This window comes from Cyprinus carpio, chromosome B4 (assembly GCF_018340385.1).
Source record: "Cyprinus carpio isolate SPL01 chromosome B4, ASM1834038v1, whole genome shotgun sequence".
Lineage (NCBI taxonomy): Eukaryota > Metazoa > Chordata > Actinopteri > Cypriniformes > Cyprinidae > Cyprinus > Cyprinus carpio.
The window spans coordinates 11,076,525-11,091,881 of record NC_056600.1 but is presented as its reverse complement, the minus strand read 5'-3'; the positions used below and the strand labels follow the sequence as shown (position 1 = coordinate 11,091,881).

The window sequence follows — 15,357 nt, the reverse complement described above, 5'->3', positions numbered from 1 at the left end:
CCATTTTAAATAAAAAATATGAACATAAAAATACTTTTTGACTTTAAAAGTCACTTTGACAAAAAAAATAGTTTTAGCAACATAGAAAATATAATATTTTATTTAATTTAAATGAATGTTCTTTGATTAAGATTACTGAGTATAAGGAATAAAATCAAAAACAGACAGATGGTAGTGAAATCCGGAAACCAACATTTATTTTAATCCTTTTATATACAAAATATTTTTTATTTTTTTGCGATTATATTATAGAGTAAACCATTTCACAGCCTTTCATGCTTTATTTTCATGTAGGTTTAACATTAACCAGAATATTATTTCACACACTACGTTTCATTCGTCTTTGCCCCTCCGACAAATACACATCAAAAGGTTCTGCACCCAGAGCAGTGCAATCCGGCCTCCTTCTTTGGGGATGCGTCCATTTTCTTATTTTTCTTACAGAAAAAAAGTCAAACTATCTGGCCAAATAGAAAATAAAACAAAAGTGTCATTAAAAGAGTAAGAGCTGATGGGTGTGTGAATTCAGGTGGAACACTGTGAGTGTTTTGTTTTGTGCTGCCGTTACCAGTTGGTTTGTTCTTTTGTTCTGAGTTAGGTAGGTTTGGTTGTCAATTTTTTTTAAAGATGGGTTTTTCATCCGAAGTGACTTATAGTACACAAATTGCTGGGACAGTTCCCTTAGAGCACTCTGGGATATACTGTCATGCTCAAGAGCTCGGTTGTGATCATTCAATCATCCTTTAATGCGTCTAAAACAAATTTTGGCTGGATATTTACAAAGCAAAGGTCAGATCTATACATTAAAAAGCAGACAATTCCAAACTAAAAAACTTGATGCAAGTTATGACAAGCTAAATCATGAAAATATAGGGCTTTGCCAAAAGAAAAAAAGAGGCTCGACCCATATATACAGTGGACAGACATAAACACACATTCACACACATCCATTCCAAATGCACACATATATTCATACATGCCTGCAAAAACCGCACACACTCAAGCCGTATTTGATGACAGCACCACTGTCGATCGTGTGTTTAGTGAAGCCCTGATTTCACTACACTCGACAGCTCGTAATACTTCATAACATGCAGTAACATGATTTAAAAAACGGTTACATGTGAGAATGTGTATATTTCTGCCTATATCTTCTGCATCAGGACAAGCCACTGCAAATACCACAGTTGGTTATTTCCATTGCCGTTATGAGTCGCCATAAATGTGTCAAATCAGACCAATCAACAGCAATTCACTCTTTACAGAGAAGTGGCAGTATTTTTAGCTGTCGATAAGGGGAATGAGATGCCCCTCACCCCAATTTGAGGTGACTTTTGTGGTGGCTGTGTAGGTGACATCATTTCCTTGAGTCTTGCGGTCTTCGCTCAGCCCAGGACTTCGGTGTCGCTTGCAGTACTGATATAAAAAATGGCTGCGCTCAAAGTGATGAGAGGGAATCTTCTTTTTGAGTATAGAATAATGTTTTCTACCAAGGCACTAAGGAACCGTGCTGAGGGGCCTTCGATGCATCCCATACTGTACAACCAAACCAAGAGCAGAGTGAATTCTGGGGCCCAAAGTGGGGTCATGGGTGGCTACATGGCTGACTGGGGGGCTTTATTTCACAATAACAGTCCTGGATGAAGTGAACCATAAAGGAATACTCCATCCCAAAATGAAAATTTTGTCATTAATACCCCCATGTCGTTCCAAACCCGTAAAAGCTCTGTTCGTCTTCAGAACACAAATTAAGATATTTTGCTGTGATACCGTATGCTGTGTATGCTCTTCTGTATCATCCGCTCCATATGGATGCGCTGTATTATTTCAAATCAAAGCTAAATACACGTAGAAACAGCGCATCCTTGTGGCACGGATGATAGAAACAGCGCATCCTCGCGCAGCATACAGTGATATGGAGAGACACAGAGGAGACTGTTTTGACAAAAGGAATTATTGAATAAAAGTGTATTTTTCTTTTTCTTCTTCCGCATCGCATACAAAGGTGTTCCCGTCGCTTCATATAACCCAGATTGCAACGTCTGATGGCAGATATGGAGTATTCTGACGATGACTTTCATACCTTTTCTGGACCTTGACACTGTTATTTACTTGGCAGTCTATGGGACAGTCACAGGCCTCCAGGTTTCATCCAAAATATCTTACATTGTGCTCCGCAGACAAACGGAGCTTTTACGAGTTTGGAACGACATGGGGGTAAGTGATTAATGACTAAATTTTCATTTTGGGGTGGAGTATCCCTTTAACTAGTCTATCAATGACTTTTCTTCAGGGATAAAACATTAAAAAAAATTGAGTCGTAAAATAAATCGAACAAACACGGGGCGCAAAATGAACAACGAGAGAACTGAGAAAAGGATAAAACCACGTCTGTGTAGAGTGCTTGTGTGTTAAAAACATGCTACCTCACATCCCTGATAACCAGTTTTTAAAATCTGTGGATTTTCTTTTTGTATATTCAAAACTTCTGACGCCTAAGAACATCTTGTACATGTATTACATACTTCACAACAATGCCCACAAAGACATTGGTGCCTGAAATGTGCATAATACCGATTTGAACACTGACGACAGAACGCAACAGGCATTAGCTGTCAAGCAAAAGTGAGTATCATATAGTCAAGACGAGGTTCACGGTCTCCACAATGCTGGCTAAAGGTGCGGTCACATTAGCGAAGTTTTGCGCGCAAAAAAGTCCATTGTATATTGTCAATAGTGTAGCGATGAATGAGGCACTGTTCACACAGAAGTCACTTTGAATCTGTGAAAACTTGAACCTGTTTACTAATGCAAAATTGCACCAAATCCTACCGAAACGACTGGATTTTGCTTGTGAAAATTTGCAGAATAACTTTAAATGTGACCACACCTTAATGCTGAGGGTGTGACGTCAATTACTGATTCAATGCGAGGCCAAGGGACAAGATTGTGTGATACAATGCCATCTGACATAAAGGGGCCATGTTAATAAAATATATGTCAATTTATATATTCCTATACACATATAATCAATATATGTATGCTCGCTGTGAGATAATACACTTTATATATCTCAATGTCACGTGACTTTCATTCCGACCAATCGCGGTTAAGCTTGGACTGGCCCTCTTCTTGCATTCTCACTGTCTTTCATTAGGGGGGTTTTTTTTTTTTTTTTTTTTTGTGTTGTTTTGGGGTGTCAGTGTGATATAGAGTGTTTTCTATATGTTGGTGTGACAAGGAGGTGGGGTGTTGGATGGGTCAAAGGTCACGAGGCGTTTTCAGGCAGTCACACAAAGGAGTTCATGGCGTTGACGGGAGAAGGAGCCTCCGAACTCTCGTTGCCCTCCGCCGTGTCTTTTTCCTTCTTCCCACTGTACTGGCCGATGAATGAGCCGTCCTCGTTGAACTGGCCGTCTCCTCCCTCGCCGTAATCCACCAGGCTGTCGTCACTGTCGTCCTTCTTGACCGTCCCATTGGATGGGGTCCGGCTGCCTTTCAAGGGCTTGTGATCCTCCGTGTCACTGATGTAAAGAGTAGAGACAAGGGGAGGGGAGGATATTACAATAGCACAATTTAAACCATCTAAACTAGATAGTGGAGATCGTCCATTTCCAACATGCTGTTTAGTGCAGGTATTTTCACGGCAGTCCTTATATGCGTCTCTCTTATATCAGGAAGGCTTGTTCATAACTGGTCATAGCATGCATTCGGAAGGGTACATTTGGCCACATTCATAATAATGCATAAACCACTTCTCTCACAAACTGGACAAAACATAAAATAACCATTGAGGATTTCTAAACAAATGCAGTAAAATATAAATAAAGCAATAAAACAAAGTAAAATTACAATATGCAATTTAAACTATGCAAAATTCTCTTTTTTTTTTCGGATTTAAAAGTTTAGTTAAGGTTGGGCTTGGCTTAATGGTAATATTTACAGCCATCTGTTTGATTTTCTACTGTAACTAGATGATGAATAATGGAGGATTTTATGCATGCAAGACTTGCAAAGCCCCTCTTACCTTTCTAAAGATCTGAACTCCCCCCAAAATTAAAACACACAGGAGGAAGAAATAAGACAGACTGACATGGTTGACAATGAGGATTTCACTTTACAGTAAAGAAAAAATGTATGCAGTGACATTATACACAACAAATGATGGACTTCATGAACAGGACATGTGAAATGTTAATACAAGACAACAAAACAAACATGGCTGATGGCTGCTGTCAGTTGCGATTCTGATTTGGCAAATATTCCAAGGTACATTATATTAATTAATATTTAATATCTAATATTTCTATACTGAATTTGTGTCCTGAATTAGCTATCGGGAATTGATACCATCCATTTCCAATAATATTTACTCCACTGCTTCAGCAATAATAATGACAACATGAGCAAACGTGATACAAAAAATACACAGAAATATAAAACATAAATGAAAAAAAAATATATATGATAATTAACATTACAATAAATATTAATGATGACACAAAACAAAATAACAAATCACAGCAATAAATCCATAATTAATGTAAATGAGGAAGGCAATTGATTTGACACTCGAAATGTGGTATATGATTGAAAATGTGAAAATTTTTTACAGTCATATAATACACAGGTTTGCTCCTGCTTTCTTTAAGCTGTGTTGTGGTGAGGCCAAAGATGTTTACATTCATCTCAGAGGAATGAAAAAATTATGGTCTGAATCCCTGAGCAAGAGAAGTAAGTTTGCTTTCAATCAGTCGTGAAACAACAACATCACTTTAACAATTAAAAACATTTATTTTTCATGATTTCTTATCAAAGTGATATAAATAAGTGTAGATTAACCCCTAAATGTTGTTTTCCTTACCTGTACTCCCCAAATGTCCCATCATCTTCTTTCATGGGCTGGATTTCTGGATCTTGATGGGCATCTTCTTTTTCTTTTACTATGAGATTGGAAAATCAACAAGTTGTATGTTATTGAAGTTCACAGGTTTCACATGTGTGTGCAGAATTTTAAATATTTCATATTTTATGTTCCACACAGATGTACTTAACTACCAGTTTCACACATCAATTTTGTACATTCACTTACCTGGATATTTGCCTCCTTTGTTCCTCTTTATAAAGCAAACGATGAGGAGCACCAGGATCAGCAAAGCAATGGCACACATCAGCCCGATGAACCAGCCCTGCGTGGCTATGTCAACCTGCTTGCTAGTCATGGCTGCAGAAAAAAAAAGAGGACAAAAGGAACCAATCCTCACTTTTCTTTCATTTGAAATGTTATGGTTAATTTATCGTGCAGATGTCACACAAAACAACAACAACACAAAATATTGGCAACTACAGTAAATTAAAAATTAACATGAGCTGAACATCAAGATAACAAAAACCTCAAAGCTTTGTTTTTATGATGGTGACAAGAAACATGGATTTGAGGAAGTGTATTTAACATCTTCTGACGATACATAAGACAACCGCTGTAGGATGGCAAAGAAAAAAGGAAGGAAGAAAAGATGGACAAACGTACAGTAATTATGGCATGCATCTACATTTCCATAAACCCATCTTGACTCATGCGTAATTTGCTAATATTCCAAACAGTAATTAAAAAGGTAGTTTATGTATGTGAGTGTGTGTGGGGGGTTCTTGGGTGGTTGGTGGGTGGTGTTGATGCTGGTGGTCTACAGACTCAGTCTCCTCACCTGGAACTGTAATCAACAGCTCCTCTGTACTGTGGACCGTAGCGTCCGAGTGGTCTTTGGCTACCACCCGAACCCTATAGGACATCCCCGGCTTTAGTCCTTTAATCTGATATGTCCGAGTGCCATTTACAAACTCTGTTTTCCAGGGTTCTTTACCTGGAGAGAAGGGCCGACGGCAGGGGAGAGATTATGGCAAAACCAATTACATAGCAAAAAGGTTGATTTTATTGATTATTATAGTATAATTTGTTCTTCTTTTTTTTTTTTACTTTTAACTTATAATTAACTTAGAATATTAAATAGCTTGGTCTACGAGCTTTATCATATTAAACTGTGATTTTAAACAAACGCATGGCAGTGAAATTTTTAAATTTTAACGAGGACAATCTTACTGTTATCAACAACATATTCCACATAAACATTCCTATCCGGCCCCGAGTATTCCCAGCTTATCACAGCATGGTCCTCCTCCACCGAGGAGTTCACGCTCCTAAACATCCGACCAGCAGGAGTCGCTGATCAAACAAGGAAAGATACAAGTGACATAAGAATTTAGAGATTAAGAAAAAGAGTTTAGTGGCCCCCAAAAGTATCACCTTTATATGTTTACATTTTATGTTATTAAGTTGCACTTTACTTAAAGCCTTTATGTATAATGCATTATAAAATGTTATTAAAGGGTATATTGCATTATAATTATTCATAATGTGCATTGTTATACATCATATCTTGTCGTAAATAATTATAACTGAATTTAAAATGCATAGTGTAACAATGAACTGACAAGTGTTGTAATGTATTAACTGTGGTTACAATTATTCATGAGATTGTACAATGCATCATAAGGTGCATTACAAGGCATCATTAATGCATTAAAACAACTTTTATAATGCATTATACATAAAGGCTTTAAGTTAAGTGTTACCAAAGTTGCTTTCAATAAAAGGTTCACCATATTTGTTTGCAAATGCAACTTCTTGGGTCTTGAAATTTTCTTTTTAGGATCACTAGAGATTCATTTTTTTTTAATTACTTACAGTAGATTACCACTGAAAATGTCGGGGTCAATATATATATATATATATATATATATATATATATATATATATATATATATATATATATATATATATATATATATATATATATATATGACCCCAAACTTTAATACTGTACTGTATATGTAACTGTCATCACTCACTTTTTATTATACTGTAAATCATGTAAAGCTCAAATAATGATTGTGACTGCTTGTGAGATTTTAAAAGGTATAACATCTACAGATTCCTGTTCAATACAGTATCACAAAGGCATAACAATGAAGGAAAGAGAGAAAAGGTGCCGGGACAGGAGTGTTTGTACCCTTGCGAAACGGGGGCTGCAAAGATTGAGTGACATGGGGGGTTGGTGGTGGTGAAGTGGGGGCTGAGCCTGGAAGAATACAGAGAATAGTGAAACACACAACATGAAACACAAAACATTAGAAAGAGAGAAAACAAGGCAGTGAAAGAGAGAAATGCAGATCTGAGTTAACAGCATGCAGGAACATGCAGTTCACTGGTGCAATGAGAGCTAGTTACTGTGTGTTTCTGAGAGGACGCTGGGATCAAGGCAGAGAGATCTGGGACTGTCTTATCATGTTTCAACATCACTCTACACTCAAAAACATCTAATGTCCTTGTCTACACTAGTTAAAAGGATAGTTTACCCCAAAATGAAACTTCTGGTATTTACTCACCAAACCCGTATGACTTGGATTTGAAAATAATTTCATATTATGAATATTTTCACACAATAATCAGTTGTTCACCTCCAAAACTCTCAAAAGGGCATTAAACAAAAGCCATATGACTCATGTGCAACAGTTCAAGTCTTTGAATTATTGTGATGAATGGACCAAAATTTAAGTCATCTTTAAGTCACTGATAATCTTCTCCTGCAGTGAGTTAACTGCAATTGAGTAAATGTTATGATTCAGTTCAATTCATAAACAAATCATTTAGTCCAATTTGTGAACTTAAACAGCATTTAAGAGAACCGACTCAGAAAAATGATTCACTCATTGATTCGGTTCTCGAATTCAACTCACTGACACAATGACTCTTGAGTAGTAGCAGCTCTTGAATTACATTTACATTAATCATTTAGCAGACACTTTTATCCAAAGCGACTTACAAATGCTGATTTTTTTCACAAGAGTTATTTGGTTGTAGTTTATATTTGGTGAGTTTTTTAATTGTTTGTATTTCATTAAGTTTCATGGATTTGTAGTTTGGGGTTTTTTTGGTTGTTGTAGAGTCTTCAATGATCTCAAGTCTTCTGAAATCATACAATAGTGTTACTGTGACCAAAAGAGTCATTATGTGCACTGAGTTTTTAACGCTGAGACTGAGTCAAAGAGGTGATCCAGTTCAATTCATGAATCATTTGAATGAATCAATTCAGCTTAGTCCAATTTGCGAACTTAGTCATCACTCAAAAGAATGAATTTAGAAGAGCAATTTATTCACTGATTTATTCAGTTTATTAAATGTATTTAGCAATTTATTCAGTTCTCAAATTTACTCTGTGGAACAATTCTGAGTGTATAACAACTTAAAATTCATTCTGATCTTTATATAAAGTAACATATGGCTTCAAAAGAACTATATTGCACAAGCCATGTGAATCACTGTAATGATGCTTTTTTGTAATTTTTGGAGCCGACTTTTCTCCTTTTGTGTTTCACAGAATACAGCCATTCAGGCAATCAACCAACAGCATTTATTTTTGGGTGAACTATTCCTTTAAATAGCAGATGTTCTAGCCAAGCCCTACTGAAAGCAGTGGGATGGAATTTGCATTTGCTGGTAACGTGATTCCCATGACATATTGAGCAGGCTGAGTCGGGTGTAAAGCTTTTTGGCCTGAGGAGGTTCATGCATATGTATCTATCTCTTTTCAGTGCTATAGTGCCTTTCTAGTCTCATACAGTAGCTGATGCTCAATCAGCATGCATTCTCATCAGCCTGATACTCTTGTTACCTTTACCCGCCTCTACTGCGGGATGCCGAATTAATGCTCATAGAAAAGAGAGCCTCTACTGCGGGATGCCGGATTGATAGCTTCATGGGAGAGGGAGAGAGAGGTAGAGGGGATATGATGTAGGTAGAGGGGATATGATGTAAGTAGTAGGTTGTTTCTAAATATAATGTGTTGTTTATGTAACAAAATATGATGCTGTTGGAAGGTACATACATACAAAAAAAAAAAAAGATTTAATCATGAAAATTAAAAGGCTTTTTACTTTCACAGAGTAAATGAAAAAGGCAAAAAAAAAAAAATGTATTAATGTAAAAAAAAAATCAATCAATTAATAAATGAATACATTTTCTTAAACATTATTGTCTTGTTTTCCAACAGAACTATAAGATATCTCTAAAACAGAATATAGTTAACTGAGAAGCAAAGTTGCATAAAATATTAGAATTAAAAAGAATTAAGTTAATTATTACTAACTACACTGTTTCCAGAAAATGAAGTGAAGTTGTATGCTTCAAATAAGATAAAAATACTGATTAAGAATATAAATAGACATATAAATAAATATAAATATTATAAATATTGTTTAAAAATATATTAAAATAAAAAGTACACACAAATATAAATAAAATATAAAAATAAGTCAAATATAAATAAACAAACTGTTAAATTTGTGTTAAATCTATTTTTAAATAATAAAATATTAATAAAAGTATAAATAAACGAACAAACAAATGGCATGTTATTTGTTTGTTAAATCTATTCATAGAGTATGCAACCCTTAATGAATTAAAAGCATTATATTTTAGACGTACAACATTGACTACGAACAAGAACACGCCGATTCAGGAAAATGAGGACTGAAACACAAACCTTTGTACAAGTTTTTTCTGCTTTCAATTTATGTGAAGCCACCGTTGAGGATAAAATACTGCACCTGGATCCTTGCCTCAAATCCTGAAAATGTTATATTGTAAAATCATTCACAAAGCAAGTCCTCACCTTCATCCACCATTGTGAAGCCCTCTTTTGTGACTGTGGGGCCAGAGCCCTTGATAGTCAAGGCGTTCAAATAGAACTTGTAGTTAGTGCTGTGCTTGAGGTTTTCCAGAGTGATGCTGGTCTCGTTTGCTGATAGAAGCAGCTCTTTGAGAGGCCCAAGTTCATCTGTTGTATTGACTACAAGGAGAGAGAGGAGAGTTCATATTGAGAGGATAAAAAAGCGATAGTATAAGTATCTTTTTATAAATCAACAACAAAATCCCATAAAACACGCCCCAATTCAGACTTACTAGGCTGGTATTTGAGCATGTATCCTGTCAAGTGACCGTTATATTCTACAGGTGGCACCCACTTCACAATCAATGAGTCCAGGTTCAGATTTTGGATTTTTAAATCTGCAGGAGGCCCAGGAACTAAAAAAATATATATAGATTATTTTACTTTAAATAATTCTTCATACTTTGATAAGTGAGTACATATAGTAAGTACACACTCTACCTCCCTCTGGTGTTTCAAATATGTGATTGGAGCTGGTGGGTCCGTCTCCTTTCCCGTTGAAGGCTCTAATGTTGAGGGTGTACTGGCTGTAGGGATGAAGGCCGATCAGAAGACCCCCCGGCTCACTCCCGTGAAAGATGAGCTTCTGTGGTTTCACGGGCTCAGGTTCTTGCTTGTGCAGGCTTCTCATTTTCCAGTAACTCACCTATAAAATGGCAACATCTTAGACTGTTTGCAGCTCAAATGTCAACATCTTTAGGTATATCTCCATAACTGGTGAATAATATTAGAGATGTAAATGTATTTTCTGTGTTAAGTAAGTACCTTATATCCATTCAGTCGCCCTCGTACTGTTGAAAGAGGAACTGCGTCCCAGCGCACTTCAGCCACTGTCCCATTCTGAACTGAAACTTTCACGTTCTCTGGGGCCACAGTTGGTACTAAGATGACAAAGACATACAGAACATATATATATATATATATATTTTTTTTTTTTTACAATTTGTAATGGAACTATATTCCATATTTCTAGGAATCTGTCCACCATCTCGGATGAACATTTTCAGTGTATACATGTGGCCCCTGTTTAGATTTTGACCCCAATCAGCTTAATAATATAATATAATATAATATAATATAATATAATATAATATAATACACTGTCAGTTTACAGTTATGTAAAATATTATTTAAATTTACATATAAAATAATGTCGATATAAATATTAGTGCTGTCAAACGATGAATCACGATTAATCGCATCCAAAATAAGTTTTTGTTTACATAATATGTGTGTACTGTCTATATTTATTATGCATATATAAAAAACACAAATACAGTATATATTTTGAAAATATTTACATTTATTTACACGTATATATTTATATTCATATAATTTATATTATATATAAATATATTTAATATATGAACATAACCTTTTTTCTTAAATATATGCATGCATGTGTGTGTATTTATACAGTATATACAAATATACACAGCACACACATATATTATGTAAACAAAAACTTTTATTTTGCATGTCATTAATCGCGATTAATCATTTCAGAGCACTAATAAATATATATGAGTGCTTTCTGAAGTTTACTCACAGTCTTCTCCTGAGTATCCCAGCACCACGTCTGGTCTGGGACCAGGACCGTAGTCATTGACCGCCTGCACGGTGACTTCATAGGGTGCATAAGTGGGCGTTCCTGTCACCACATATTGCGAGACATTGGCCAGAGTGAGTGAAGTCCATTGCTGATCCAGATCTTTCTGTCTCCAGCTCACCTTGTACTGTAGGCCCGGACCGTTTGACTCCAGCCCAGTCAGCTCCTGGTCACCAGACATTAAAAGGAAACCACGTAAACTAGGAACTAGGAACTCAGCTAAATCAGTAGGTATAGCATTAAAAATAAAGGTTTGTTATTGGGATCTATGGTTCCTTGGAAGAACATCCATGGAACCTTTCCTATGCACAAAGGTTTTCTGTAGTAAAAAAAAAAAAATCTTATTCACCCTAAAAAAACTGATCTGATTAAGTACTGAAAGGTTCTCTAAGGAACCGAAAATGGTTCTTCAATAACATTGCTGTGACGCCCACCATTTGAAACCTTTATTTTTTGGATTGTACTCTACTGAATAAAATCAAATCATAAGTGTTTTACCCTCCAAGTTATTGTCATGCTGTCAGGTGACGTTCCAATGACTTCAACATCTGATGGATTCATGTCAGGCCCTGTGAGAATCACAGTCAAACTTTGATTCATAAAAAATACAAGGATGTTTAAAGATTCTTAAGCATTCTATTTTCTTACTAGTGTAACTCACGTGCGGGATTGGTTCTGTACTGTCTGGATGGAGCGCTGGGTTCACTCAGACCCACGTCATTGAGTGCCAGGACCCTGAAGGAGTAATACACATACGGGGAAAGCTCCAGGTGTGCTGTGGTGCTGGTACCTGAGACTTCAGTCATATTGACCCATACTTCAGGCTCGTGGAGCGAATCTTCATATTGGACCAGGAACACTAAGGTAACCAATATAAATGGATCAGAAAAGCAGACCTAAATGTTTCTGTTGACCTATTACGTGGATCACCAATTGATCTACCACAACGTAACAAACAAAGAACTCACACTGGATAGGACTATTGTTGTCATCACCAGGGGTCCATGTTAGCTGAACACTGCGCTCTCGTTGGTCTGTCAGCTCCAGGTCTTTGGGCGGGTCTGGTTGCTCTGGAAAACCAGATATTATGAGACACAAAACTCATCCAGTTCAATTACACCAGACATTAGAAACATGCAACACAAACCCAAATAAAAAAATTAACTAATATACACATCACCAACTTAAAAAAAATGTCACAGACTGAAATGTGACATTCTGTTAAAGGCACCATTTTAAAGTGTCAAACCAATCTCATGAGAAAATGTATTTAGTTTACATTCTAGAGAATTTGTGGCAAATTCGTATGAATTTATATGATTTGAGTCATGCAAAAACACAAAATTTGTAGAAAAATTAAGCATCAAGGTGACCCACTAAACTAAACTCAGTGGGGTGTAAGCAGATGAGACTGTACGGATTGGCTGCTAACTCATCAAAATGTAAATTATTTCCAAACCAGGTCAGGAAAATTTAGTGAGCTGCCTCATTTGCAAAAACTAAAAACCAAAATTGCCTTTAACAGTTTATGTATTAATGGAAAACATCCACAAAGCACATTCATAAGCACATATTAGGAAGGTGATGAGGGATAAACAAAAAAAGCCAAAATACAAATGCATCAAATGGGTTTGGGACCTGTTTGGGAACTGAAAGAAGTGCATTTTACCCATTATTATAGGTGGTGTTGGTATGGCCTCTGACAAGGAAAGCAGGTTTGAGGAAGTCAAAAGTTAATTATAAAAAAGTACATATTCAACTGTAAAACAGCACCCATATAAAAATCTAGAAAGCCATATTGTATAATGTACAGTTTCTAAGAAAATGACTGCCTGAAGCAGGTGAGAGTGTGTTACCGTACCGACTACTGTGAGCATGGCGCTGGCTGAATCTTGGTCGAGGGTGGTGTTTCTGATGCAGGTGTAGTTGCCCTCATCGTCCTCTCTCACATCATGTATAGTCAGACTGTCAGAGCCCACCTCAAATCTAAACACACAAACACACACCTGCTAGTCAAAAACAAGTAGATACTGGCCAATGATTCAGAGCAAATAAACTGAGACATCGTTATTTTTACTTTTCTCAAACTTCAAAGGTTAACATTTAGAACAAAAGTGCTTTTTTTGTGGATTAATTTTTATTTTATTTAAATTTTCCAAATTTTTCTCTTGTATACTGTATATATGCTACCGTTCTAAAGTTTGGGGTTGGTAAGTTTCTTTAATATTTTTTAAAATTACTCTTTTATGCTCACCAAGGCTTCATTTATATAAAAAAAATTATATTGTTAAGTATTTTATTTTAAAATAACCATTTTCTATTTTAAAACATTTTAAAATAAAATTTATTCCTGTGATGGAAGCCATTACTTCAGTCTTCAATGTCATATTTTGTCACATGTCATTACTGTTTGGTGCTCAGGAAATATTTATTATTATTATTATTACTATCAACATTGAAAACAGTTGTACTGCTATATCTATATCTATCTATCTATCTATCTATCTATCTATCTATCTATCTATATATATTTATATATATGCTCCATTTGCAAATAATTTTATTTTATTATTTTATTTTATTTTTTAATTTATAAAATCAACAAAATAAAACATTAAACAATCTCCCTCGCTTGTGTCAGGTGTTTATATTTGAACAAAAATGGCAGCAGTGGTTGCAGGTCATACCGAGTGTCATCGGGAAGCTCCATATTGTCTTTGAGCCATATCATGGAGGGAAAGAGAGAGGGGTCATGTTTGACTTTACACTCAAACACAGCCATTCTGCTTCTCTGGACCACTATATACCCAGGCTGTCTGATGATCCGTGTAGCCTCTGCGGAAAGAAAACAACATAAATCTAGCTCATTTCCCCCATATTTCCCATCATACTACTACTACTATTCATTCACTTAGCATATTACAAATACACAGATTTAACCAAAACAAAGTAAATTATGTTTTCACTCACCTTTCACATCCAGGTAAACATGATTTTCTTTGTTTCCAAGATTGTTTGAGGCAATGCAGGTGTATTTGCCACTGTTAAGTTGCCGAGCCACATTGATCTCTAAGGTGTTGTTTTTATGAATGATGTACGAGTCGCCATCCACTATGCTCTGACTGTCTTTAAACCTGCAGATCACAGAAGCATAATCACCATGCAACATAAACTCACAGTAAACACGTTTGGATATTAGAGGCAAACTTAAAAAGAATGAAACAAATAAAAAATAAAACAATATCTCACCATGTGATCTTTGGAAGTGGCGAGCCAAACGAAGCACAGTCTAACAGAGCCCTACTGTTAGTGACGACTGAGTACACATGATTTGGAGGAGTCAGCACCCTTGGAGGTTCAGCTGAAATGTAATGTAATGTATGTAATTAACCATACATAACTGAAAAAGAATAGAATAGAATAGAATAGAATAGAATAGAATAGAATAGAATAGAATAGAAATGCATATACACTAACATACCCAAGACACTAACAAAGGCATTGGCCAGCAGGTAACCGTACTCATTGGAGGCGTTGCACTGGTAAACAGAGCTTGAGCCGGTCCGAACATCACTGAGGATGATATTGCCATTTTCGATTTTCCGACTGGGGTCCTTATGTGAGTCTATCAAGGAATCACATCATAATTATACTCATAATGAAACTATAATCAAACCATTCTTCTGAAAAAGTAATTAGATGTGCTACAAGCTACTAACAAAAATCAGCAAACTACATTATTTTAAATATATCAGATGATATAATTTATAATTTAATCAGAGCAGTAATTCCCACTGGCACAAAAACAATAAAATTAATTAGAGTGAAAGCATAAACTTTAACTGAAACAATACAACTATAAAAACAGGCAAATAAATAAAAACACTTAGTTTATGCAAGGGATATGCAACATTTAAATAAATATTATGGTATAAAAACAAACATAGGATCAGTGAATCATTT

General features: G+C 35.7%; 1 protein-coding gene across 14 annotated transcripts in view; it reads right to left on the bottom strand.

Annotated features, from left to right (window-relative positions):
- Positions 1-2,164: 2,164 nt before the first annotated feature.
- The window catches only part of nrcama (neuronal cell adhesion molecule a), a 50,620-nt gene continuing 37,427 nt past the window's right edge, over positions 2,165-15,357 (bottom strand). For 5 of the 14 annotated variants that reach the window (XM_042721957.1, XM_042721960.1, XM_042721965.1 and 2 more), the window contains 21 exons: positions 14,876-15,019; positions 14,644-14,755; positions 14,365-14,528; positions 14,082-14,229; positions 13,256-13,380; positions 13,064-13,093; positions 12,363-12,464; positions 12,056-12,253; positions 11,893-11,963; positions 11,335-11,560; positions 10,551-10,666; positions 10,227-10,431; positions 10,019-10,141; positions 9,729-9,905; positions 8,730-8,765; positions 7,068-7,136; positions 6,098-6,220; positions 5,706-5,861; positions 5,093-5,224; positions 4,865-4,943; positions 2,165-3,524 (listed from right to left, as the gene is read on the bottom strand). In XM_042721957.1, coding sequence (XP_042577891.1) covers positions 3,290-3,524; positions 4,865-4,943; positions 5,093-5,224; positions 5,706-5,861; positions 6,098-6,220; positions 7,068-7,136; positions 8,730-8,765; positions 9,729-9,905; positions 10,019-10,141; positions 10,227-10,431; positions 10,551-10,666; positions 11,335-11,560; positions 11,893-11,963; positions 12,056-12,253; positions 12,363-12,464; positions 13,064-13,093; positions 13,256-13,380; positions 14,082-14,229; positions 14,365-14,528; positions 14,644-14,755; positions 14,876-15,019 — 2,771 coding nt within the window. In that variant the 3' untranslated portion in view covers positions 2,165-3,289. Of the gene's footprint in view, positions 3,525-4,097; positions 4,722-4,864; positions 4,944-5,092; positions 5,225-5,705; positions 5,862-6,097; positions 6,221-7,067; positions 7,137-8,729; positions 8,766-9,728; positions 9,906-10,018; positions 10,142-10,226; positions 10,432-10,550; positions 10,667-11,334; positions 11,561-11,892; positions 11,964-12,055; positions 12,254-12,362; positions 12,465-13,063; positions 13,094-13,255; positions 13,381-14,081; positions 14,230-14,364; positions 14,529-14,643; positions 14,756-14,875; positions 15,020-15,357 lie in introns of those variants that run through there. The other 9 variants (XM_042721961.1, XM_042721963.1, XM_042721967.1 and 6 more) reach the window with 6 other exon arrangements.